General features: G+C 39.6%; 1 protein-coding gene across 21 annotated transcripts in view; it reads left to right on the forward strand.

Annotated features, from left to right (window-relative positions):
* The window catches only part of nbeaa (neurobeachin a), a 116,183-nt gene that overhangs the window by 85,959 nt on the left and 9,306 nt on the right, over positions 1-20,918 (forward strand). For 6 of the 21 annotated variants that reach the window (XM_088088768.1, XM_088088771.1, XM_088088769.1 and 3 more), the window contains 21 exons: positions 888-1,024; positions 3,160-3,314; positions 4,291-4,417; positions 6,121-6,240; positions 7,934-8,067; positions 8,768-8,829; positions 11,140-11,204; positions 11,678-11,786; positions 12,600-12,766; positions 13,865-13,989; positions 14,076-14,225; positions 14,313-14,345; positions 15,182-15,318; positions 15,484-15,601; positions 16,786-16,888; positions 17,002-17,117; positions 18,906-19,018; positions 19,419-19,559; positions 19,678-19,797; positions 20,330-20,482; positions 20,598-20,762. In XM_088088768.1, the coding sequence (XP_087944894.1) occupies positions 888-1,024; positions 3,160-3,314; positions 4,291-4,417; positions 6,121-6,240; positions 7,934-8,067; positions 8,768-8,829; positions 11,140-11,204; positions 11,678-11,786; positions 12,600-12,766; positions 13,865-13,989; positions 14,076-14,225; positions 14,313-14,345; positions 15,182-15,318; positions 15,484-15,601; positions 16,786-16,888; positions 17,002-17,117; positions 18,906-19,018; positions 19,419-19,559; positions 19,678-19,797; positions 20,330-20,482; positions 20,598-20,762 (2,550 nt within the window). The remainder of the gene's footprint in view (positions 1-887; positions 1,025-3,159; positions 3,315-4,290; positions 4,418-6,120; positions 6,241-7,933; positions 8,068-8,767; positions 8,830-11,139; positions 11,205-11,677; positions 11,787-12,599; positions 12,767-13,864; positions 13,990-14,075; positions 14,226-14,312; positions 14,346-15,181; positions 15,319-15,483; positions 15,602-16,785; positions 16,889-17,001; positions 17,118-18,905; positions 19,019-19,418; positions 19,560-19,677; positions 19,798-20,329; positions 20,483-20,597; positions 20,763-20,918) is intronic. The other 15 variants (XM_042498966.2, XM_088088773.1, XM_088088781.1 and 12 more) reach the window with 6 other exon arrangements.

Below are 20,918 nucleotides of genomic sequence, written 5' to 3' on the forward strand. Positions count from 1 at the left end.
ACTGACAGGCTAATATTGTTATTATACATGTCTGAAAATTGATGGATGTATCTCTACAGAAATAGAGCTTAATATATTTTTAGTTTAATCAAAAATAGCCCCAAAACCAAACATCAGAACCTCCAGATGCCTATTAAATAAACAGTAATTTTATTATCGAAAAAATACATTTAATTCAAAATCAACAAACAAAATGAAACACACAAATACTGCCTTGATTTGTCTTTCCTCTGTTCCAACAATCAAAAGCTCTGGTTAATAATAAACCCGTAATCTACCCAGTTAGATCTGAAAATATACTGGCTCCATACTTGCTAAAATTGCTGGGGATTTAGGGGCTGTTGTTGGTTAAACAAAAAGGATCTTACTCTTTAACATTAAAGTGTATCTCTGTAGGGATTCTTTTCATAAGTTGTCAAACACTTATAATAATAAGCCTGTCAGTGGAAAAAACAGAAACTTTTAGCAGATGTAAGTGACAGTGCAAACATGCCCCTGCTGGTTTCATCGCGGCCTGCTGCAGCACTCTCGCTCAATACTGGAAGAATTTCAAAGATTATTGTACCCATTAGTCATTTAAACACAAAAACAACTGCAAAATATGCTTCAGGTTGGAAAATACACAGCTCACTCTTTCAGGCCAAGTCTGACGAGGGACAGGATCATTCCACATCGGCAACTTTTATTGAGGTCATATTAGGTCATGTACTCTTAAACATGCCCACTGTTCTCATTTATGTACATTCAGAGTTTAGTGCTGAACATAATTTTTTTGGAGTCATGATACTATTTTAAGTAAAAAAAGAGCCAAGAATCAGTAAATCCATTAAACTCCTCACACTTTGTGACCTGTAGTCACCAGATGGGTTGTTCTCTCTGAAATGCAGGAGATCCTGAAGAGTTTGGTGGCGGCTCCAGTTGATGGTGGTGATTTGGGACAAGAGTCTGGGCCGACGCCCTATCACCCAGACCCTGCCCTGAAGACGCACCCCATGCTGCCCATGCAGTTCCACTCCTTCGACAGGTCAGTTACCTCCTGACCTAAAAGATGCAGAAAAATGTCAGAAAAATCAGAGTCAATGCAGCCCAGTGGATCTACCATAGAATTAATTTTGCAGCGAATACTCTTTTTTTCTGATGTTGTAGTACACCACAATTTGTCAAAATGCTGTGCATCAGTTTTGGAAAAACAACAAAAATCAATCAATTGATATTCTGGATGGTAGTATTTAAAAGCATACATAATGTGCTTTACTTGCCAGCAGTCATTGATTTTTTCTTGTGAAACTCCAATAATGCAGAGATAAGAAAAAAAGTGAATTCTGCACAATAGCTTGTCAATAGTGTCTTGCATTTGCTGGCATGTTTAGTTTGAGCATTCAATATAAAAACAGAAAACCAATCATTTGTTTTTCGTAGCAGTGATACCACTGTCAAAAAACATGACTGAGGTACTTTGGATTTAATTTCTTCTTCCCATTTTTGACATTGATTTTATACTCTTGTCAGATTAAAATCTTTTGAGAGAGATACTGTCGCTGAAAAATAAAGTTGTTGGACATGACAGGACATAAAGTCTGAGCAGAGGTTCAAATTTTTCTCTCTTGTCCAAACTGTTCACATATAGACTCCTGTTCACAAAGAGTGATGACCTGCTTATATCTGCCGTGCATCACTTAGTCTCCTTGATCCTGCTCTGTGGCAGTCCTTGAGAGCTAAGTTATTGATTGACGACAGTGTGCATAATAGATCATGAAAGGCTCCATATCTATCTCCAAGATGTCCGCAGCCCATGCAGACAACCTTGATACATAAATAAATGACAAATTCATAGTTACAAACAGAATTTTAATAGTTGTTTTTACACAAAAATATGATGGTTCCTCTAAACAATCACTGCTATATTAGACATACTTTTGAAATGTAAATGCCCAACACCCATACTTATAGTTAGAAGCTTAAAAGAAATGGAAATAATGTGATTGTATTGTGCTATATATTGTTAGAGGCAACTATTGTGACACCTTTGTATTTGTTTGACATGAAAATACTTCCTGGTGTTGATTTGCTGAAACCCCATATAGATATTCTAGCTCCCTGATGTGTTCAACTGTGTTGAGTTTTAAAACATTAACGATCAGGACACTCCTAGACCCTAACAATAATTAGCTGGTTAAGCTTAACCCCTTGAAACCTGAAAGAATTGGCTGGATTAAAAAAAAAAAAACATGGAGTGAAGACAATTAGCAACTAAACAGTGTTGGCCTGAAAAATGAGCAAGAAATTAGTAAAGGGTTACAAGAAAAGTACAGTTTCATTTGGCAAAAAAACTCCAAATTCATTGTATTCAGTTAGGAGAAGATGCCAATTCAAAAACACATGCAAAAATCCCAGACAAATACAGCAATGGAAACCTGCTGCAAATGAAAAAAAAACATGCTGCGCAAAGCCAAAACAAATACATTAACAGCAAACACACTGCACATAGAGAAACGATGCAAAGTCAAAAACACACACTCTTGAAAACAAATGCAACAGAGAAACACTGCATACTCAGTCAACGCACGGGAAGTGCTCCAGGCCTCTAGGGGGGGATATGTAAACTTTTATAATATTGTGAAAGACCAAGGCGAAATGTTAAAAAGAAACATACCTTTTTATGGTGCCTCATTAGTGCCCCCCAGACATTCGGAACTTCTGCTGTTTTGACTGAATATGCAATATTTTTCTAAAGGACGTTTTTTTTTCACTTTGAGTTATTTCTGTATTTGCAGCATGTTTGCTGTTAATGTATGTTTTATCTTTCTGCAGCATGTTGTTTTTTTCTTCAATTGCAGCACAATCCAATGTATTTTTGTACATGTTTTTGAATGTGCATCTTTTAAAGCTGCAGCACGTTTCTTCTAATGGGCTGTTAGACTGCGTTTTGGTATGTTTGCCTTTGTCAGCCACTGTAGTACAGACAGAATGTGCAAGACTTAAACCAACAACACACAGGCTTGAACATCCAATACAATCATCATACTGCTGTCAGTTAATCCTCACAGATGTTATCACACACTGACCAAGACCCAGAGCCAAGACATCACTGAGAAGTCTTTGCTAAAGCTTAGTGTGTGTGCAGGCTTGTCTGATGCCTTTGTGTCTCGCTTCTTACAGGAGTGTCGTGGTTCCGGTCAAAAAGCCGCCACCTGGCAGCCTGTCAGTCAACACTGTTGGCACGCCTACCACTAGCGGAGCGGCTACTGCAGGCAGCACACCCAACATTTTTGCAGCCGCAACCGCAACACCCAAGAGCATGATCAACACTACAGGTGAGAAATAACGCTGAGATGTTGTGCAGGTGAAAACATGTGTGTTCTTCACACCCATGTCTATTCATTTAACTACTAAATCTACATCTCTGGGTATTTTTACCCTCTTAACTTTTTGCTCTGCATCTATTCAGTGGAGAGGCAGCAGACAGACACGTGCAGTATGACGAAGGCGTTTGTGTGAAAGGCCTCCAGCTATTCAAAGACTGCTCCATGAAGCAGGGCCGAATTTCTTCTCTTGTTACTAAACTCTTTGATACCACGCTCTGCTGTCCTTTGAAAGCCAGAACAAACTAGAATAGAAACAAACTGAGCCAAAAGAGCCAGCAGATGCTTTCATGATGAGTTTTAATCTATTTCAAGGGCGGGATCCAGATCAGTCGAGCTGCAAACCACACAGCAAGTGAAAGATATTCTGGCCATGAATAAGAAAGTTCATTTGGTGAACTCTTTAATGTTGGACCATGTACCATTCACGCATTTTATTCTCTATGCAGGAATAAACAGATGAAAACAAGAGTGTGTGTTAGATATTCTTTGACCCAGACATGGTATTAAATAATAAAGTGATAACAAGATAAGACTCAAGTGTGCATCAAATGACATGCAGATCAGTGCTGTTTCCATGCAGCTTCATACTCGGCAGAGTGGATTTGTATTCACGGCTTTGTCAGCCTGTCAGACATATTGGACTGTATCATACATGCATAATGGACAAGGAAGGGATTTGTTCCCCGGAATGGATTCTGTATATTGATTGCAAAGCTATTTTCACAAACGGGGACCATTACCAGAAGACAAGCAGAAGGACATCAGCTGAAATACTATCCAAATTGAATTTGGTTGCAACTGACCGGGACATTAATACGTTTTCCTTATTGTTACCCCGCACAATAATCTTGGTCACACTTGATTCATCTTACGATAATACCCATCTTTTTTTTCTCATCACTTTCCCTTCTCTCTCACTGCCTAGGTGCCACAGACTCTGCCTCCTCTTCCTCCTCCTCTTCTTCATCGTTTGTGAATGGCGCGACTAGTAAGAATCTGCCAGCGGTGCAGACGGTGGCGCCAATGCCAGAAGACACTATGGAGAACATGAGGTCAGAGCTCTCCACACGACAAAGCTCTCTATCGCTTCAACCATTCACTCTCCTCCCGCTCTTTCTTTTTTTCTTTCTCCCTTTGGCTTTTGTTTTTATGTTGATTTGTCTGTTTTCTTGGGCGCCTGTCGTTTTTCCACTCCATTCTTGTCCCTCTTTCGCTTCACAGTTAGGTCTTCATCCTTTCCATAGACTCCTCACTAGCAGCTCACTCTCACGGTCATTACTGATATTATACAGTAGGGTTAGATTTGGAGCAGCTGGGGTGCACCCACATGTATTTTGAAGCCTAGGTCAAAACATACCTGACATTGCTCTTAACTTTTTAAGATTGTCAGAAGCAAAGCAGGTGAAAAAAAACGTTCTGACACGTTTAAAAAATTAAATCACTTTTAAACAAAAGACTTGTACTGGGTGACAAATGACTAGAAATTAAGTTACAAAAACACCAGTTTCACATTGCAATATCAGCCACAAAAAGAATATTGGACTTATTCCAATGATGCTCTTTAAAGCTGATATCTGATAAAAAATAGTCATCTGAAAGCTATAGTAAAAGTACTCAATCTATTGTAACCAATGACTGTATATAAAGCTGGACGACCCGTCTCCACTTTTTCCCACTGTACTGAAAATACGACCATTGCCATCTTGCCCTAGTGATGTCATTAGGAGCCAGAGTCTGCACAGTAGAAATGTCTACAGTATTGAGTTCTGCTGTCCAACCAATTGCAAGCAGCGCCATTAATCAGGAACAAACATTTTGGGATACACAACTGTCATTTATATTGCCATATACCCCTTTTTATGATGTCAAAAAAATAATTAAAGTCAAACTTATAAAAACAATAATAAAAAAAAAGATGAAAAACAGCTGAACATAAATCAGAGTGATAAAACTTCACAGAAGAACTGAACATATTTTTTGGAAGTGGCATTTGATGAACTTCAGTTTTGGCGCTTCTGCATTGGCTTCATTTCTCAGCCTCGGAGGTTGCTGCTTGAGTTTGGCCCATGTCCCTAATGCTAAAACGAAGGGGGCGGGGTTTATGACCTATACTACAGTCAGCCACTAGGGGGGGGCATTCACGAGGTTTTTGGCTTCACTTTTGGGGAGCTGTCGTTTCGTTCATCTTTATCATACAGTCAAAAACGGTAACTCACGTGCACATGTTTTCTGCTCACATGCACGCATACCACCCACACATCTCACTCAGTCCACACTATGGTGCTCTTCATCCCTAACATGGCAACTGTGTTTTAATGTCACAATCAATAGACCTTTATCATTATGTCAGTACACTGTAGAGTATGAAAATATTAACAGTCCTGAATGAATAACTTATTAAATATTGTCATAAACATAAATCTGTGTTTTAGTTGTGTTTTCATACTCTGTATAGGCATCTGATACTTGTTAATAAAATATAAGATGACATGCAGTATGTTAATAATAATTAGGTACTTGCAATAAGAAATAATCTATAATTCCGTTAAACATTGTAACAGTTTGTACTGTAACATTTTTGTTAATGTACTCTCTTCTTAGACATGTTAGACAGTTTGTTATGATATGTGCAGTTACGTGTGCTTCTGACAGTGCACACGCATGTGAGAGGCTGCGTGCGTGCGTGTGCATGTGTTCTTTAATCAGTGTGCATGTCTGTATGTGTGTGTTTGTATGTGTGTGGTTTGTATTGCAGTGCCTATTGTGAGGTGGCGCAGTGTGCGCTGCGCAGCGGTCAGACGCCCCCTGAGCTCAAGTCTTTTAGCTCTCTGGCAGGCTTCCAGGCAGCTCCCCGAGATGCAGGACAGTGTTTTAGGCAAGGAGATGCTCGTCCTGTCCCCATGCCCCCACCCCTCCCCTCCTCTGCCCCACCTCCACCACACACCCTCTGCTATGCCCAGCCACTACTAAATGTTCCCAGAATGCCATGGGAGAATGGACAGACTTCTTTGCTAACAGCTTCAACAGCTAGCTCACTCATATTTATACTATTAGCACAGTAATCTCTGTCAATTCTGGCATGGCCGTCTCCTCACACTAACCCCAAACTCAAGATCAGACCTGAGTCAAACTGTTTTGAAAATAACCTGTAGCAGCAGTTTGCTTTACTCAAAATGGTGTTTTAAAGCTATACTTTACCTCAAAAATGACTTGCTTATCAATTACTCACCCTACGTTTCATTGAATATGTGGAGAAAACTGTTTTATTCTCTTGTGCCTTCATGGTGAACGGAGAATCTAAAAACTGAGAACATTTTTTGTGAATTTAAGTAAATTTGGGGCCCTGTTTAACAACACAAAACTATATCAAAACATCTCTTTACAAACTCAAACAACTCCTGCAGTATAATCCATGCATTTTTACAAAAACCTTATAATTCAATACACTTTTGCCTAAATAGTCACAAGCACAGATGTGTAGCTACTCATATGCAGAAAGTATTTTAAATAATAAGGTTTAAATGAAAATGCACATTTTTAGGAGTAGTAAGCATACAGCTGAATATATAAGACTTGGATTATACTGCATGAGTTGTGTGCGAGTTTGTAAAAGGATGTTTTGATGTAGTTGTAGCTGATGTTAGACGTGGCTCCATTTATTTCTTTTCATCAACAATTTTTGAGTTTTTGAATTATTCATATTCCTAGAAGGCATGCCAGAAAAAGAAAGTTTTCTTCACAAATTCAATGTAACATGGGGTGAGTAAGTGGTGCCCTAATGATCATTTTGTGTGTGAAGTATTCCTTTAACCTTCATTGTATCTTTAGCAAATGTCACCCATCTGCTACTCTAAAACAAAATTATGATTTGAAAACACTAGTGACCCAGGTCTGTTTCAGAAATCACATACTTATTAGACCACGAATTTGCACTTCACTGCCATGGCTCCATATTTTAGTCTGCTTTGCTGTACTTTTCCTGCCTTTCTTTCTCCATTTCTAAACTGAACATAGAAAAGTTTTACTCAGCACGTGATCTGCACACACAAAAGCACTAATGTGTAGCAAGCAAACATACAATATAAAAAGTATTTTCTAATGCTGTTTAAAGTAAGGACAGTTTTTGCAGGTTTAGCTTCTAATGCACAAACAAGTTTCAGCCATCCCACAATGCTAAGTTAATTAACAATGAATCTTAAAACTGTAGTACCATCAACACTAACCCAGGCATAGTGCTTCCATACAGTCATTACACATGCTTCAACTCTGTACATTTTTTGTGTCTTGTGTGTCCATTTCAGATACTTTTTTTTTCTATTTTTCTGTTAAACGTCTCTTAGCTTGGCCTTTCCCGTCTCCTCTCCTGTGTAATATGTCTTGTGCTTTCCTGTCCTCCAGCACAGCTCTCCTCATTACCTCTTGCATGTCTCTCTCGCTCCTTTCTCACCTATTGTAAATCCCCTGAGTTTTTCCTCACATGCTCTTCTAACCTCACCTGTATGTTGCTTATTTTATCTTCACTCCTGTTCTCCTCATCTTTTCTCTCTCTCACTTATCCCCTGCCACAGCATCACCACCAAGCTGGAGCGCGCTCTGGAGAAGGTGGCCCCCTTGCTGAGGGAGATTTTTGTGGACTTTGCTCCCTTCCTGTCCAGGACACTTCTGGGTAGCCATGGGCAGGAACTGCTCATAGAAGGTACAGGTGCTGTACACGGCTCCTTTTTCTCTAACTGGCGTCTCTCTGTGGAGTCTCCCCATTCACTGTCCCTCACTGCGATGTTTGTGTGTGAGAAAGACTAGGAGAAAAAGAAACGAGAGAGTGCACGAGTGGATGTGTTACTGTGTGATTTGTTGAGAGTGAGTGGGTGTCTTTGAGCTGGCTGCTTCACTCATTCGTCAAGCAGGTATGAAATCAGCATTTTGCACTATTTTAAACAGCTAGCTAGATAATGTCAACATTTTTTAACTCAGATTATATTCAGTTTTAGCAATAATACTACTGGTGTTACAGATTGTACTAAATGTGATGCATTCCTCCCTCTGCCCACCTGCTTCCTGGCGTCCTGTTTTCGTGATCCACTGTCTCAATGTTGATCTCTCCCTCTCCTCACTTCCTGCTCCTTCCCCTCCCTCATCCCACTCTCTCCTTCCTCATCTTTCTCTCTACTGTTTGTTCCTGTCTTCTCTGTGGCATGCTTTTTATAAACCTGACTACGATGACTGTATACAATACCAAAAACCACTGACACTACAGTGTCTTCTTTGATGATATTTTTGTATCTTTCGGAGATGTGTGTGTGAGTGTGTGTGTGTGTGTGTGTGAGAGTGTGTGCGTGTGTGTATGTGTGTTTCGGAGAGAAAGAAAGCGAGCCTCCTGACGGCTGTATGTCTCCGTGCTGCAGGTCTGGTGTGCATGAAGTCTAGCACGTCTGTGGTGGAGCTCGTAATGCTGCTCTGTTCTCAGGTTGGTAACCCCTCACCTCTCCTCTCCGTCTCTCTGTTTACTGCCCTCACACGTGATCCATTTTGTCAAAGCCTGAAAAGTGGTCCTTAATTTGTCACGTTTCTAACTTGGGGTAGGGGAGAAAATTGATAAGGGATAAGTACTGCAATATTATGCTTGGCAGTACTGTATAGATACATGGATGGCAAGTATTGGTTTTTTTTTCTGAAATAGATTGTAAATATTATGATTTAAGACACTTATTTGCCATTGTAGATGAACAACGAAATGATGTTTGGCTGCTCTCAGACTGAAAGCTGTACACAAAGGAAATAAAAACATTCAAATGAAAGCTAAATTTAAAACACTAAGACACGATAAGAATAAGATAAAACCACAGATAATGACGTCATAAAACAGTGACAAATAACCGTAAGCATGAATAATAATAAATAGTAATAATTTTGGAAGCTATAATACTAAAATTAATTTCTTTTTCAGTCCACTAAATACATTTTTGCTGGAATAAAAATGATTGAAGTGAGATGAACATCTTATCTTATTATAAAACTGATAGTGTCATAGTGACCTTTTGAGACATAATTTACAGTGTAGAAAGGTTAATAAATTGCAGTTCATTGCAATATATCTATTACAATACTTGTGTATTACAATATAGTGTATTGCAAAACATTTAAAATATAATATTAATGGTATAGTATTGTGACTTACGTATCGTGATAATATCGTATCAAGAGGCCTCTGGTGATTTCACCCCTAATCCTAACCCATTATCAAAGTGTATTTGTTTTTTAGACCCATGGTGATCGGCTGAGTCGGTTGCACTTAGGAAACTGTCGAGTTATTGATCTGCCCTGAGAGGCAGGGTCGACTGTAATGAGCGCGTTGCAGATGTAACATAATATCAACTTATGAGCATCATCACATCCTGATTTTCCCTCATCAGTATCAAGGCCACAAAAAGACATTTCCATGTCAGTCACATGCACATGAACTTGTCCGACTGGACCTTTAAGAAGAAAATTACATCACAAAGGCATCACAGACTTTTTATCACAGAATTATTTTAGAATTTAGAAGTATCTCTATTTTCATTAATAATGCTGTAAAGACATAGAGACAACGGAGAGGCACTTACCATGACAGAGCTTTCCCCTAATGGCGACCAATATCCTTTTTCTTTTATATGATGAATTTTGTCTTACAACTGTTGTTAGTTTACTTGCTACTTCTAAGAGCCTTTGTCCTTGGAGGAGTGCCTCACTTCTTTTCTCGTCGTCTTCTTTTTCTTAAACTCTACAATCATGGTTGTGGCTTTCTTCTCTCCTTTTTTAACGGCTCCATCTTCCACCCTACCATCAGACACCTCCGCTTTTAGGTCCATTTTAACTTAGTGTTTCAGTGGCAACTGCTTTCATCTTCTACCACTCTCCAAACTGCCCTGTCCTCTCACCACTCCCTCTCCTGTCTCCTCCCTTCCACTCTCTGGTCTGGCTGCTCGTCAGCATGTATAGTATTACCCCTGGCTCTGGCCTTGTCTGCCATTAGATGCCCAGGAGAGCGAACCCTAGCCCAGATATCGATCCTCCGGATGGTGTAACAGGAGATGCTCCCACGTGTCCTTCACAGCCTTAAGAGCTAGTGGAGCTAATGGAGCACTGATAGTTTGAGGCTTTCAGCAACACTCTCATCCTGCTCAGAAATCTCCACTCTAATATGCACAGGCACATAAAACACTTAGATGGATGCATTTTCATGGAAACTTTTAAAGCTCTTACGATGTTTCCTCATCCTTACTATGTGCTGTTTTGTGCTACCTCTGCACTGGTGATGGAAAACTGTATATTTTCTCTCTATGACACTATTTTTAATGTACTGCCTCTAGCATTTTGATCAGCTGCTTAACCGTAACAAGCCGCCTAGCTCTGTGACAAGACATACTGTGAGACCATAGACATTGTGAGGGATTTTAGTCTACCATGCATACTGACTTAGCTCTGGTAACCATACACAGTTTACATTAGTCAAATTGATTAGCAAGACTGTTTATTAAAATTAGTTATTTTATTATTATTATTATTATTATTTCTTTCTGTAATTTGTTTCAGGCATTTAATTCACGATATTAGCCTAAAACAGACATTCAAATCTGGTTCTTTTATCTAAAATCTAAAAACAGGTTTTCAATTAAATTTCCAGTGTAAAATGTACTATATCAGTATAAAATTGACACACGTATTGACAGGTTTAATCCATAACAAACACCCCTACATCCAACCATATTAATTCTGGTGTATGCTCTCTACTTAGGAGTGGCAAAACTCCATTCAGAAGAACGCTGGTCTGGCCTTCATTGAGCTTATCAACGAGGGAAGGTAATCCATCACACAGACTGATTATCACCCCATATAATTCTCTGTGATTCACACATTACCAGCAGCACTGTTATCAGTGCTCCACAACTAATGGGTACCATAGAGCCCTAATGAGAACCTTGCCAAGATAAGTGCGCAGTGCCACATGTGTTCAGTAGGAAGTCGAATCATTACAGTGTAATTAAGTGTACAACTGATCTGTGCTGGCCTAATTTCAGTGCAAACTATTTTATATTGTACGTGATTAAAGCGCAACATAAAAAAGGATGCTACTTTTTTTAATAGTCCATTTACCCATACATACACACATAAGCGTCAGCAAAAATGGACTAGTGTTGTTGATTTAGTTAAGTAAAGGTTTCCATACTGAGGGAACTTTGTGTGCATTCCCTCTCAATGAGAATTAGATGTTTTCTAAATGGAGGTGTTGCTAATGCCTGTAATGTGTGTCGCTCTCTTCACTCTTTCATCAGACTTCTGTGCCACGCCATGAAGGATCATATTGTGCGTGTTGCCAATGAAGCAGAGTTCATCCTGAACAGACAGAGGGCGGAAGACGTACACAAACATGCTGAATTTGAGGTGAATACACTGAGCGTCACTTTTGTTTAAAGTTTCAGTAGGTAGGGTTTATATAAAATAACTTTTTTCATATTTAATAAAACAATATTCTGACAGTAGTGCATAGAAACAGATAGCTTACAAAGAAGAAGCAGGTTTCTCTGGCTCCTGATGGCGTTTGCCAGAATTCACTGTGCCTGAATGAAAGCAAGTTCTCAGAGCCAGGAGGAGTCTCCAATGCAATCATTGCACATGCTCTCACTGATGTTATTTGTTTTATCATAAACTTTTTCTTTTTAGCTTGCTTTTTGTCATTGGTACTCTTCTGTTAACTTGTCTTTGCCATGTATAATGTTGTTAGCAGTGCAGTGTGTGCACAAGCAGTGATTTTCACTGCATTTAACACTCCGTCTGGCTCTGATTGGTTGTTTTTATTCAGGTGTGGTGGATTCCTGCAAATGCCATTAACAGCATTAGACTGAGCCAGAGGGACAGATGATCAGTCTCATGTACTACTGTCAGGATGTTGTGACAGTTTGAGCAAATATTACAAACATTTTCTTTTAAAAGTCACCTATTTAGCTTGAAAGCCATGTGAAGTGGTGTTCTGCTTCTATTTTTAATGATTGTCACCAACAAATTCCTTTTTTTTTGCACATACCTCCAATTAGTACATTTAAATTGGTTGTCTGTTCTCTTACATCAGTAAGTGTTTCAGGAGAACGTTCTGTACAGCAACTGTCTCCTCGTCAACACAATCTCCTCATCACTGACAGTAGCACTCTGTGGTTTCTTACTGTTTCTATTCACTCTTTGCCTCCCACTCTCCTCCAGTCTAACTGTGCCCAGTACGCCGCAGACCGGAGAGAGGAGGAGAAAATGTGCGATCACCTCATCAGCGCCGCTAAGCACAGAGATCATGTGACCGCCAACCAGCTGAAACAAAAGATCCTCAACATCCTCACCAATAAGCACGGAGCGTGGGGGACAATGTCACAGAGGTGAGCGGGAGACGCGAGGAACTGCGTGTCAAATTATACCCTGGGACATTTTTAGATTGCTGTTCCACAGGATGTCATTTGACAGCAGACGTTACACCGGTTGAGTGCACATGGGGCGCTTCTTGCATATAATGAGATACTGGTATCAGTGTGTGTCGTGAGGCTATTATTTGCGTAAAAAAGTAGTATCATTTATATCATAAATTCACAAAGCCAGTGAAGTATCATCAGTGTCATACCACAGTCGGAAAAGCTTTTTCAAGTTTTCACATGCGTAATATGATCAGTGCTGAAATATAGACATTTCTAAAAGATGATATGGTTCGTGTACAGCAGGCTTCGTGAAACAATCAAGCCTTATTTAACGTAATTTATAGCACATCATCTTCAGCACACACAGACAGCTGAACCCTAACATCGCAGCTGCCTGGTAGCCGTGCAAGACTCATCTCCTTATTTAGCACACTCACATACGCACATTAAATCAATGATTGCTTGTTATCCAGATCTGCCTCCAGACTTGCGGAGGACATGTGATTTAATTTGAGGACATGTGACATGCAACATCTGAAGCCTGTCTTCCTCATGTCACTGTTGATTAAGTTAATTAGATGCCACAACGTGCATGCTGTTAATAAACACCTTTAGCGCTCAGATGAAAAATTAATTAAAGTTAAATTGCATCTGAAGTGGTCTGGCGTCTATTGTATTTTTAAAGTTTGTTCACATTAGCATAATGCTTATTGAAAATCCCAACAGTTGCATGACTGAACAATTTTTTTCATCTGTTTTCTTTGCTCTTGGGTACAGAACTCACTTTTATGTTTTTCCTCTCATCTTAAAGCCAGTTATTGGTGTTTGCAGAGTTGGAAATGTTTGTCAGACTCACCCCTCTGGTCAAATACTGCCCTTTATCCCAATAAAGAGGAACCTTTCGACGATAGAAATTAGTTTTGGAAGTTTCTCGTGTAAATGTCACCTGTAACTTCATCTCAAACTTTATTGTCCCTGAAGAAGAAAAAGTTCTAAAATGCGTACCTTGTTTCCCTCCCTCTACTGAAATTACTCATCTTTGTTCCTCCCCTTTTATGTGTGCAGTCAATTACATGACTTCTGGCGTCTAGACTACTGGGAGGACGACCTGAGGAGGAGACGAAGATTTGTGCGAAATGCCTCTGGATCCACTCATGCCGACGTGCCACTCAAAACTCTGGAGGATTACGGTGAGTAATGTGTGATGATGTCAACATGGTGTGTGCCTCTTGCATACACTCTGTCCTTACACACACTTCAAAACACACTTGAACAGGTTCAGAAGAGGACGAAGAGGGGCTTAAGTCGAAGAAGACTTTCCGCAGTCAATCAGTGGTCACCCAGAACCCAGAGGCAGAGTTAATGCTGGAGGGAGACGATGACGCCGTCAGCCTGCTGCAGGAAAAAGAGATTGATAACCTTGCAGGTAAGATGCACACTCCTAAACACACATACACAGACTTAATGCCACAGTAAGACTGAACAGTAAACTGTCTATGACTCTTGTTTTTAGTACGTTTCCGTCCAAGACTTTTTACCTCCAAAGGCAAGTTGGATATTTGAAAGTTTTGCAGCTGCACTAACCATCCGGCTGATTACCATGAAGATCAAATCATAATTCACTAAAAACTGATGCAAATCAGACCAAACGGCGAAATTAACCAAGTGGTTCCTCTCTGACTTACACGCCTGATGGGTTGCTTAACCCACTGAAACCTGAGCTTGATTTCCTCAAAAGATGGGAAGAAAGAAATGAACAATTTAACAAGAATTGGCCCAAAAATTGGAGAAACAATTAGTAGTTTACAAGTAAGTTATAAGAAAATTAGTTTTCCCTAAATAGTATAAGTTTTCTTGAAAAAAAGGAAGAAAGTAAAGTAAAAAATAGAAAAACTGAGCAAATCACCTGAAAAAACCATGTATTTATTATGCATGTATTATTATATATATATATGTATTTATTTTCTTCTGTAAATGTATAATTATAAGAAATAATACTGGGGGATTTTCCCTAGTTTTTAGACAATATTTCAGGTAATCTTCATGTCATCTTTTACCTTTACAGGGTGTTTCTTGATAAGTTGCTTATTTCATTTTTTCCCCATGGTTTAAAAAAAAACCCAAAAAAACAATTTGCCGGACTTTCCGAGGTTTAAACGCTTGTGAAAGGCGTCTGAACGCAGCATGATGTCGATCCAGGTTTCAGTGGGTTAATAAGAAGGCAAAGTAGAAGAAGCAAATGAATATTAAATCGAACATGAAATAACTTAAATTCTCTGCTATGTGTGATGATTATGTATTAATGTTGTGTATCATGAGCTTGTCAGTACTATGAATGTCTAATGTAGTGATACCTGACTAATACGTTTGTCCTCCCGCCAGGCCCTGTTGTTCTGAGTACTCCAGCTCAGTTGGTAGCTCCAGTGGTGGTGGCTCGAGGCACTCTGTCCATCACTACTACTGAGATCTACTTTGAGGTGGATGAAGAGGATCCTACATTCAAGACGATTGACGCTAAAGTAAGGGCAAGCTGTCTTTCTTTTGGAGACAGAATAGATAACCATGACAACTGTTTTCATGTTTAGGCACTGTCTTTTACTCATTGATCCAAATCATTTGGGATCAATTTGTCCATTTTGTTCTTTTTTCTTTATTTTAAAATACTTTATGTCCAACTTCAACAGGTACTTGCCTACTCAGAGGGTCTGCATGGCAAATGGATGTTCAGTGAGATCCGAGCTGTGTTTTCCAGACGCTACTTGCTGCAAAATACTGGGCTAGAGGTCTTCATGGCCAACAGAAGTAAGTCTTTCAGATTTCTGACTACTTACATCAACATGCTCACGTTAATTCATTTCTCAATATTGTATGCACCTGCTATAAAAAGTCTTTTACAAAATCTAAAGCACTGATTATTTATTTATATTAACTGATTATTTTCCATCAATATGGTCAACTCATCAGGTCTATAAATACATAAGGAGAGGCATGGCAGGTTGGCAACAATGGCACACATGCAAGCAGCGTATCTTTTATCCACTTAAAGGTGCAGTATGAAGGATTTAGTGGCATCTAGTGATGAGGTTGCAGATTGCAACCAACTAAATAACCTGGCGCCCACCTTCCCTTTCTAAGAACCCATGGTGGCCTTCGGGAAAGCCTCATTCCCACTGCACAAAACCCACCAACACCTGCAAGCATCTGGCTTTTTAATGCAATGGGAATGTGTATTATCAGCGTACACACCCAGGTTAAATGACTGCAGTAGACATGTATTTATCGACTCTGGCTCTGATGGAAACAAAACACCTGGGTGAACATGCTAATTTCAGTTCTTTAACCGGCAAAATGCAATGACAAGCCACCACTAATTACCATCCTTGTCCACCTAAGCAGCACTAAAACATTGTTTCAAAGTACTCTAAGAGATACATAAAGAGAAGTAACTACAGTAAAGTTTTCACAGACCTCTGCCCATACTGCTTTCTACTGTTTATCCCCTGCCTGTCTGTGACGTCAAACAGACACACCAAAATACCCCACAAACCCACACACAGAATACTCATCTGCTGAAGCGCCGTGTACACGGCTCTGCTCCACTGGCAATAGGAAAGCAGTCTATAGCCTATTTTAGTGGTTTTTTCCATGTTGGAAAAACCTGCCTGCATGCACCAATTTTGGTGTGAAAGGGGTAAGAGAAACATGAAGGGATGTCTCTAGAGCCAGTGTTTGGTTTGCCATGCAACATGGCAGGCTGTGTGGAGGAGCTCATGTGTTGATAAAGAGGGCTCATTCTAAGCCAACGAAAACTTGACTATTTGTTTCTGGTAATAATAAAATTATGACAACATAATTTAAAATATTATATTCTATGTCTGTCAATAGATGCCCCTAAATCCTACACACTGTGCCTTCAAAGTTCAAGTTGAGCACTTTTTTGGCACCAACATTCATTGACATGATGACTTGTCTCTTTGTCTCTCCAGCCTCTGTGATGTTTAACTTCCCTGACCAAGCCACAGTCAAAAGGGTGGTCTACAGTCTCCCACGGGTGGGGGTAGGAACGAGTTACGGCCTGCCACAGGCCAGGTGAGTGCAAGGTTCAATCAGCTGCTCCACCACTATTCTGAGAGAATAGATAGAAAAAAAATTTCAATGTGTGTGTGTGTGTGTGTGTGTGCGTGTGTGTGTGTGTGTCCCAGGCGGATTTCCTTGGCCACCCCTCGTCAGCTCTTTAAGTCGTCCAACATGACACAGCGCTGGCAGAGGAGAGAGATCTCCAACTTTGAGTACCTCATGTTCCTCAACACTATTGCAGGTAAAGTTCTGCTTAATCGGTTATTGTGGATCTTAGCTTCTAAGTAATAAATGGACAGGTAAGTCATTAAACCCACAACCCTGTGTAATGTTGCCTTCTTGGTCCTCAAACCAACAACTGAATATTTTGAGAGACTACATCCCGTTTCCATCATTTGCTCCCTTTCTTCTGTGTGGTGTTGACTTTGTCTGGCTTACTTTCTGTGAAAATGTTCCTAATGTGACCTTGTTTGGTTGCTCTGACAGTTCCTCTTGTGCTGTGTTGTTCAAAAATAACTCTAGAGACAAAAATTGCAGGCTCACCTCGTTTGTATTTCTCTCCATGTATAAAAAGATTTCATAGAGGAGACCAGATAAAGAACCTGGGAAATTTGAATAAGATGAACCATTGTCAGCTACAGTCTCAGCTCAGCTGCAGTTTACATAACAACAGTCATCAGTTTGACCTATAAATACATTTGCATACAAAATTAATATGAATAAAAGCAGCCATAATGACAATGTATGAATTCATTTAAGTAATGTATTGAAAACAATTACCACAGATGCACATTTGTTATTTAATTGGGTTTATAAGGGCTGTAAGTTGTAGAGAAAAATAATAGAAATTCAGACTAGATAAATGGCAGCCAATGAAAATGTGTTTAACCAATGAATCAATCAAATTAATTTATATAGCACCTGGAAACAAATCAATGCATTTTGAAGTGCTTTACAAGCAATTCAATAAACGGATATTAAAAATAGTAAAATGTTGATAAAATTAAATAAATTGTGATGATCAACAATAAAATTTTGATAAAAACCAAAAAGGGTATAATAAATACTATGATACTATGATAATAAAATATGCATATGTGATAAAACCACAAACTAAAGAAACAGCACTCAAAAGACAGACTAAAAAGATGGGTTTTTAGTTAATGTTTACAAATATCAGTATTTTCAGGACGCCCAGTTGCTCACCTGGTAAAGCTGGTGCCCCATGTACAAAAGCTGTGTCCTTGCTGCAGCGGCTGAGGGTTCAGTTCCGGCCTTGGCCCTTTGCTGCATGTCATTGTCACTGTCCTGTCCAATAAAGGCAAAAAAGCCCCCCAAATATCATTGAAACAAATCAATATTTTCAGCTCATCGCAGATCCTTTGGAGCGTAACGGCTGATAACATCATCACCAAATGTTTCTGCTCTGCTTTGTGGAACAGCTAAATGCTCATAACTTGAGGATCAACAAGAGGTTGTCTTGTGCATGAACTATTATATCAGTTTAAATCAGTGAGAAAACTAAAAGGTAACCAGTGCAAAAACTTAAAAAATAAGTGTAATCTGTGATCTCCTCTTGGTCTTAATCAGCACATGTGCTGCAAAATTTTGAATAAATTGTAGCTGATTTATTTAAAGGCCCTTACATGTGCTGTTGCAGTTTGTCAACAGCTTGTGTTTTTATGCCTCTCAGTTGGAAGTCTTTTATCACACTAACATACAACCTTGGCCAGTGTGATTGTAATACCAGTCTGCCATTTAATCTTTGCTGGCATCAGGAAGTTAGTGTCATTAATTAAACGTTTGAGTCTTCATTATTGGGTGTGGAGGTTTTAAAACCTGAAAATTGGTAGCATCAGTTCTGTAAATCACTATTCTTTTACAGTTTATACATTTAAGCCTGTAATGTAAAGCTTATGTGACAATAAGCAGACCTATAATGAAGCATGTCATCATAGCATGGGACCTTCTTGTGACAAAACTATAAATGCGATTTTGATCCTCTCTCATCTATCTTTTGTCCCTGCAGGGAGGACCTACAATGATCTGAACCAGTATCCCATCTTCCCCTGGGTCCTGACCAACTACGATTCAGAGGAGCTCGATCTCACTCTACCCGGCAACTTCAGAGACCTCTCCAAGGTTAGACTGCTCTGACACACAACGCACATATGAAAAGCATGTGGAAGGAATGTGCTTTAAACCCAGATTAGGGGATAATACAGGTTTAACAGAGCCACTCATGTACCAAGACTCAGCAGGAATCTCTTTGTGGTGCTTTTTCACCAATTAGAGTAAGAACAAAACAGAGCTACATTACATTACTGTGGAGGTAATTCATTGCATTCTCTTTTCCTGCAGAAGGTCAGAACTGGCACAAGCTTCTTAGCTTTATTGTCTGTTTTTGTCTTTATTGTCTAAGTTTTTACTGTTTTAAAGTATAATGTATGACCCACTTTCTGACAGGAAAAGAAGAGAAGTGCATATACTGTTTCTTGTGTAATTTAACTCAAGCCAGTTATTTGCCTCTGGTTTCTTCCAGCCAATCGGTGCACTGAATCCAAAGCGAGCAGCGTTTTATGCAGAACGCTACGAAACGTGGGACGACGACAGCACACCTCCTCACCACTATACTACCCTGTACTCCACTGCTCATTCAACACTGATGTGGATGCTCAGAATAGTAAGTACCTGCTGCACTTCACACACTTACAGACTTTAACCTTCAGCAGCCACTTGAGCTCACGGCAGGCACCTAAGGCTTCTGTTTTGAATGACTTTGTCCATTTGTGTGCCTGTAGGAGCCCTTTACAACATTTTTCCTCAACGCTAACGATAACAAGTTTGACCATCCGGAGAGGGCGTTCTCTGGCATCGGCTGCTCGTGGAGGAACTGCCAGAGGGACACGGCTGATGTCAAGGTAACCATTTTCTGATTGGCTGAGGGAATGTCCTGCTGAAGCCACTATTTTTTTGTTAAACAAAAGAAATCGGTCTGAAATTGGTCAGCACTAAGACACACAACTGGTGTTTTTCATCTAAATAGGTTAAAGAAAATGAAAGAGTTTGAAAACATAAGGTTCCTTGTCATTACTATCAGTAATTGTACCGTTGCGACATCCACACATTGTCAAACGCCCTTAATCACAACAAATTTCCTATTATCTATCAGTCATTAAAAAATATTTTTCCTTCGAACAAAGTAAGTACTGTGTTGAGAGGAGTGAGTGAATGAGCAGTACATACTTTATATAACAGTCCAAATAGTTAAAAAATACCTAATGTTTTGATTTTATAGCTGGAAAACTGAAGGAATTGTATGTTCTTGAGGGAATGGCTAAAGTATTGGTGAAAATGCCAGAATGTAAATATAAATGGAATTTTTTTTTTTTAAAAAAGGGTATTCAGGGATTTCAGTTCTAATAAACAATATGTTTCTATCGTACCCATCAGGAGCTGATCCCAGAGTTCTACTATTTGCCTGAGATGTTTGTCAACAGTAATGAGTACGAGCTCGGAGTGCGTGATGATGGAGTTCCTGTGTGTGACGTGGAGCTTCCTGCCTGGGCCAAGAAACCAGAAGACTTTGTCCGCATTAACCGGATGGTGAGAAAAAGGAAAAAAAAGAAAAGTTTTCTGTCTTTCTTTCAATCCATTGGAGAGATACTGACAAATATTCTTCTGTCTTTCTTCCTCTCTCTGAACCTTTTACTGCGACCAGGCCCTGGAGAGCGAGTTTGTGTCATGCCAGCTTCACCAGTGGATTGATCTTATATTTGGTTACAAGCAGCGAGGGCCAGAGGCAGTCCGAGCTCTCAATGTGTTTAACTTCTTGTCCTACGAGGGAGCAGTCAACCTAGACAATGCAGATGCTGCACAGCGTGAGGTCCGTTTCTATGACAACACATCACTCTTTTTGACTCACAAATTGATTATCACAAGGCAGAAATCTCCCCCTCATGAGTTTCTAATGCTGCAATAGAGTGCTATCTTCAATCATATCAGAGCATCAGATTGATGTTATGCTTAAAGCCCTAAAATA

This window comes from Plectropomus leopardus, chromosome 15 (genome assembly GCF_026936395.1).
Source record: "Plectropomus leopardus strain MGB_pleo_1.0 chromosome 15, ASM2693639v1, whole genome shotgun sequence".
Lineage (NCBI taxonomy): Eukaryota > Metazoa > Chordata > Actinopteri > Perciformes > Serranidae > Plectropomus > Plectropomus leopardus.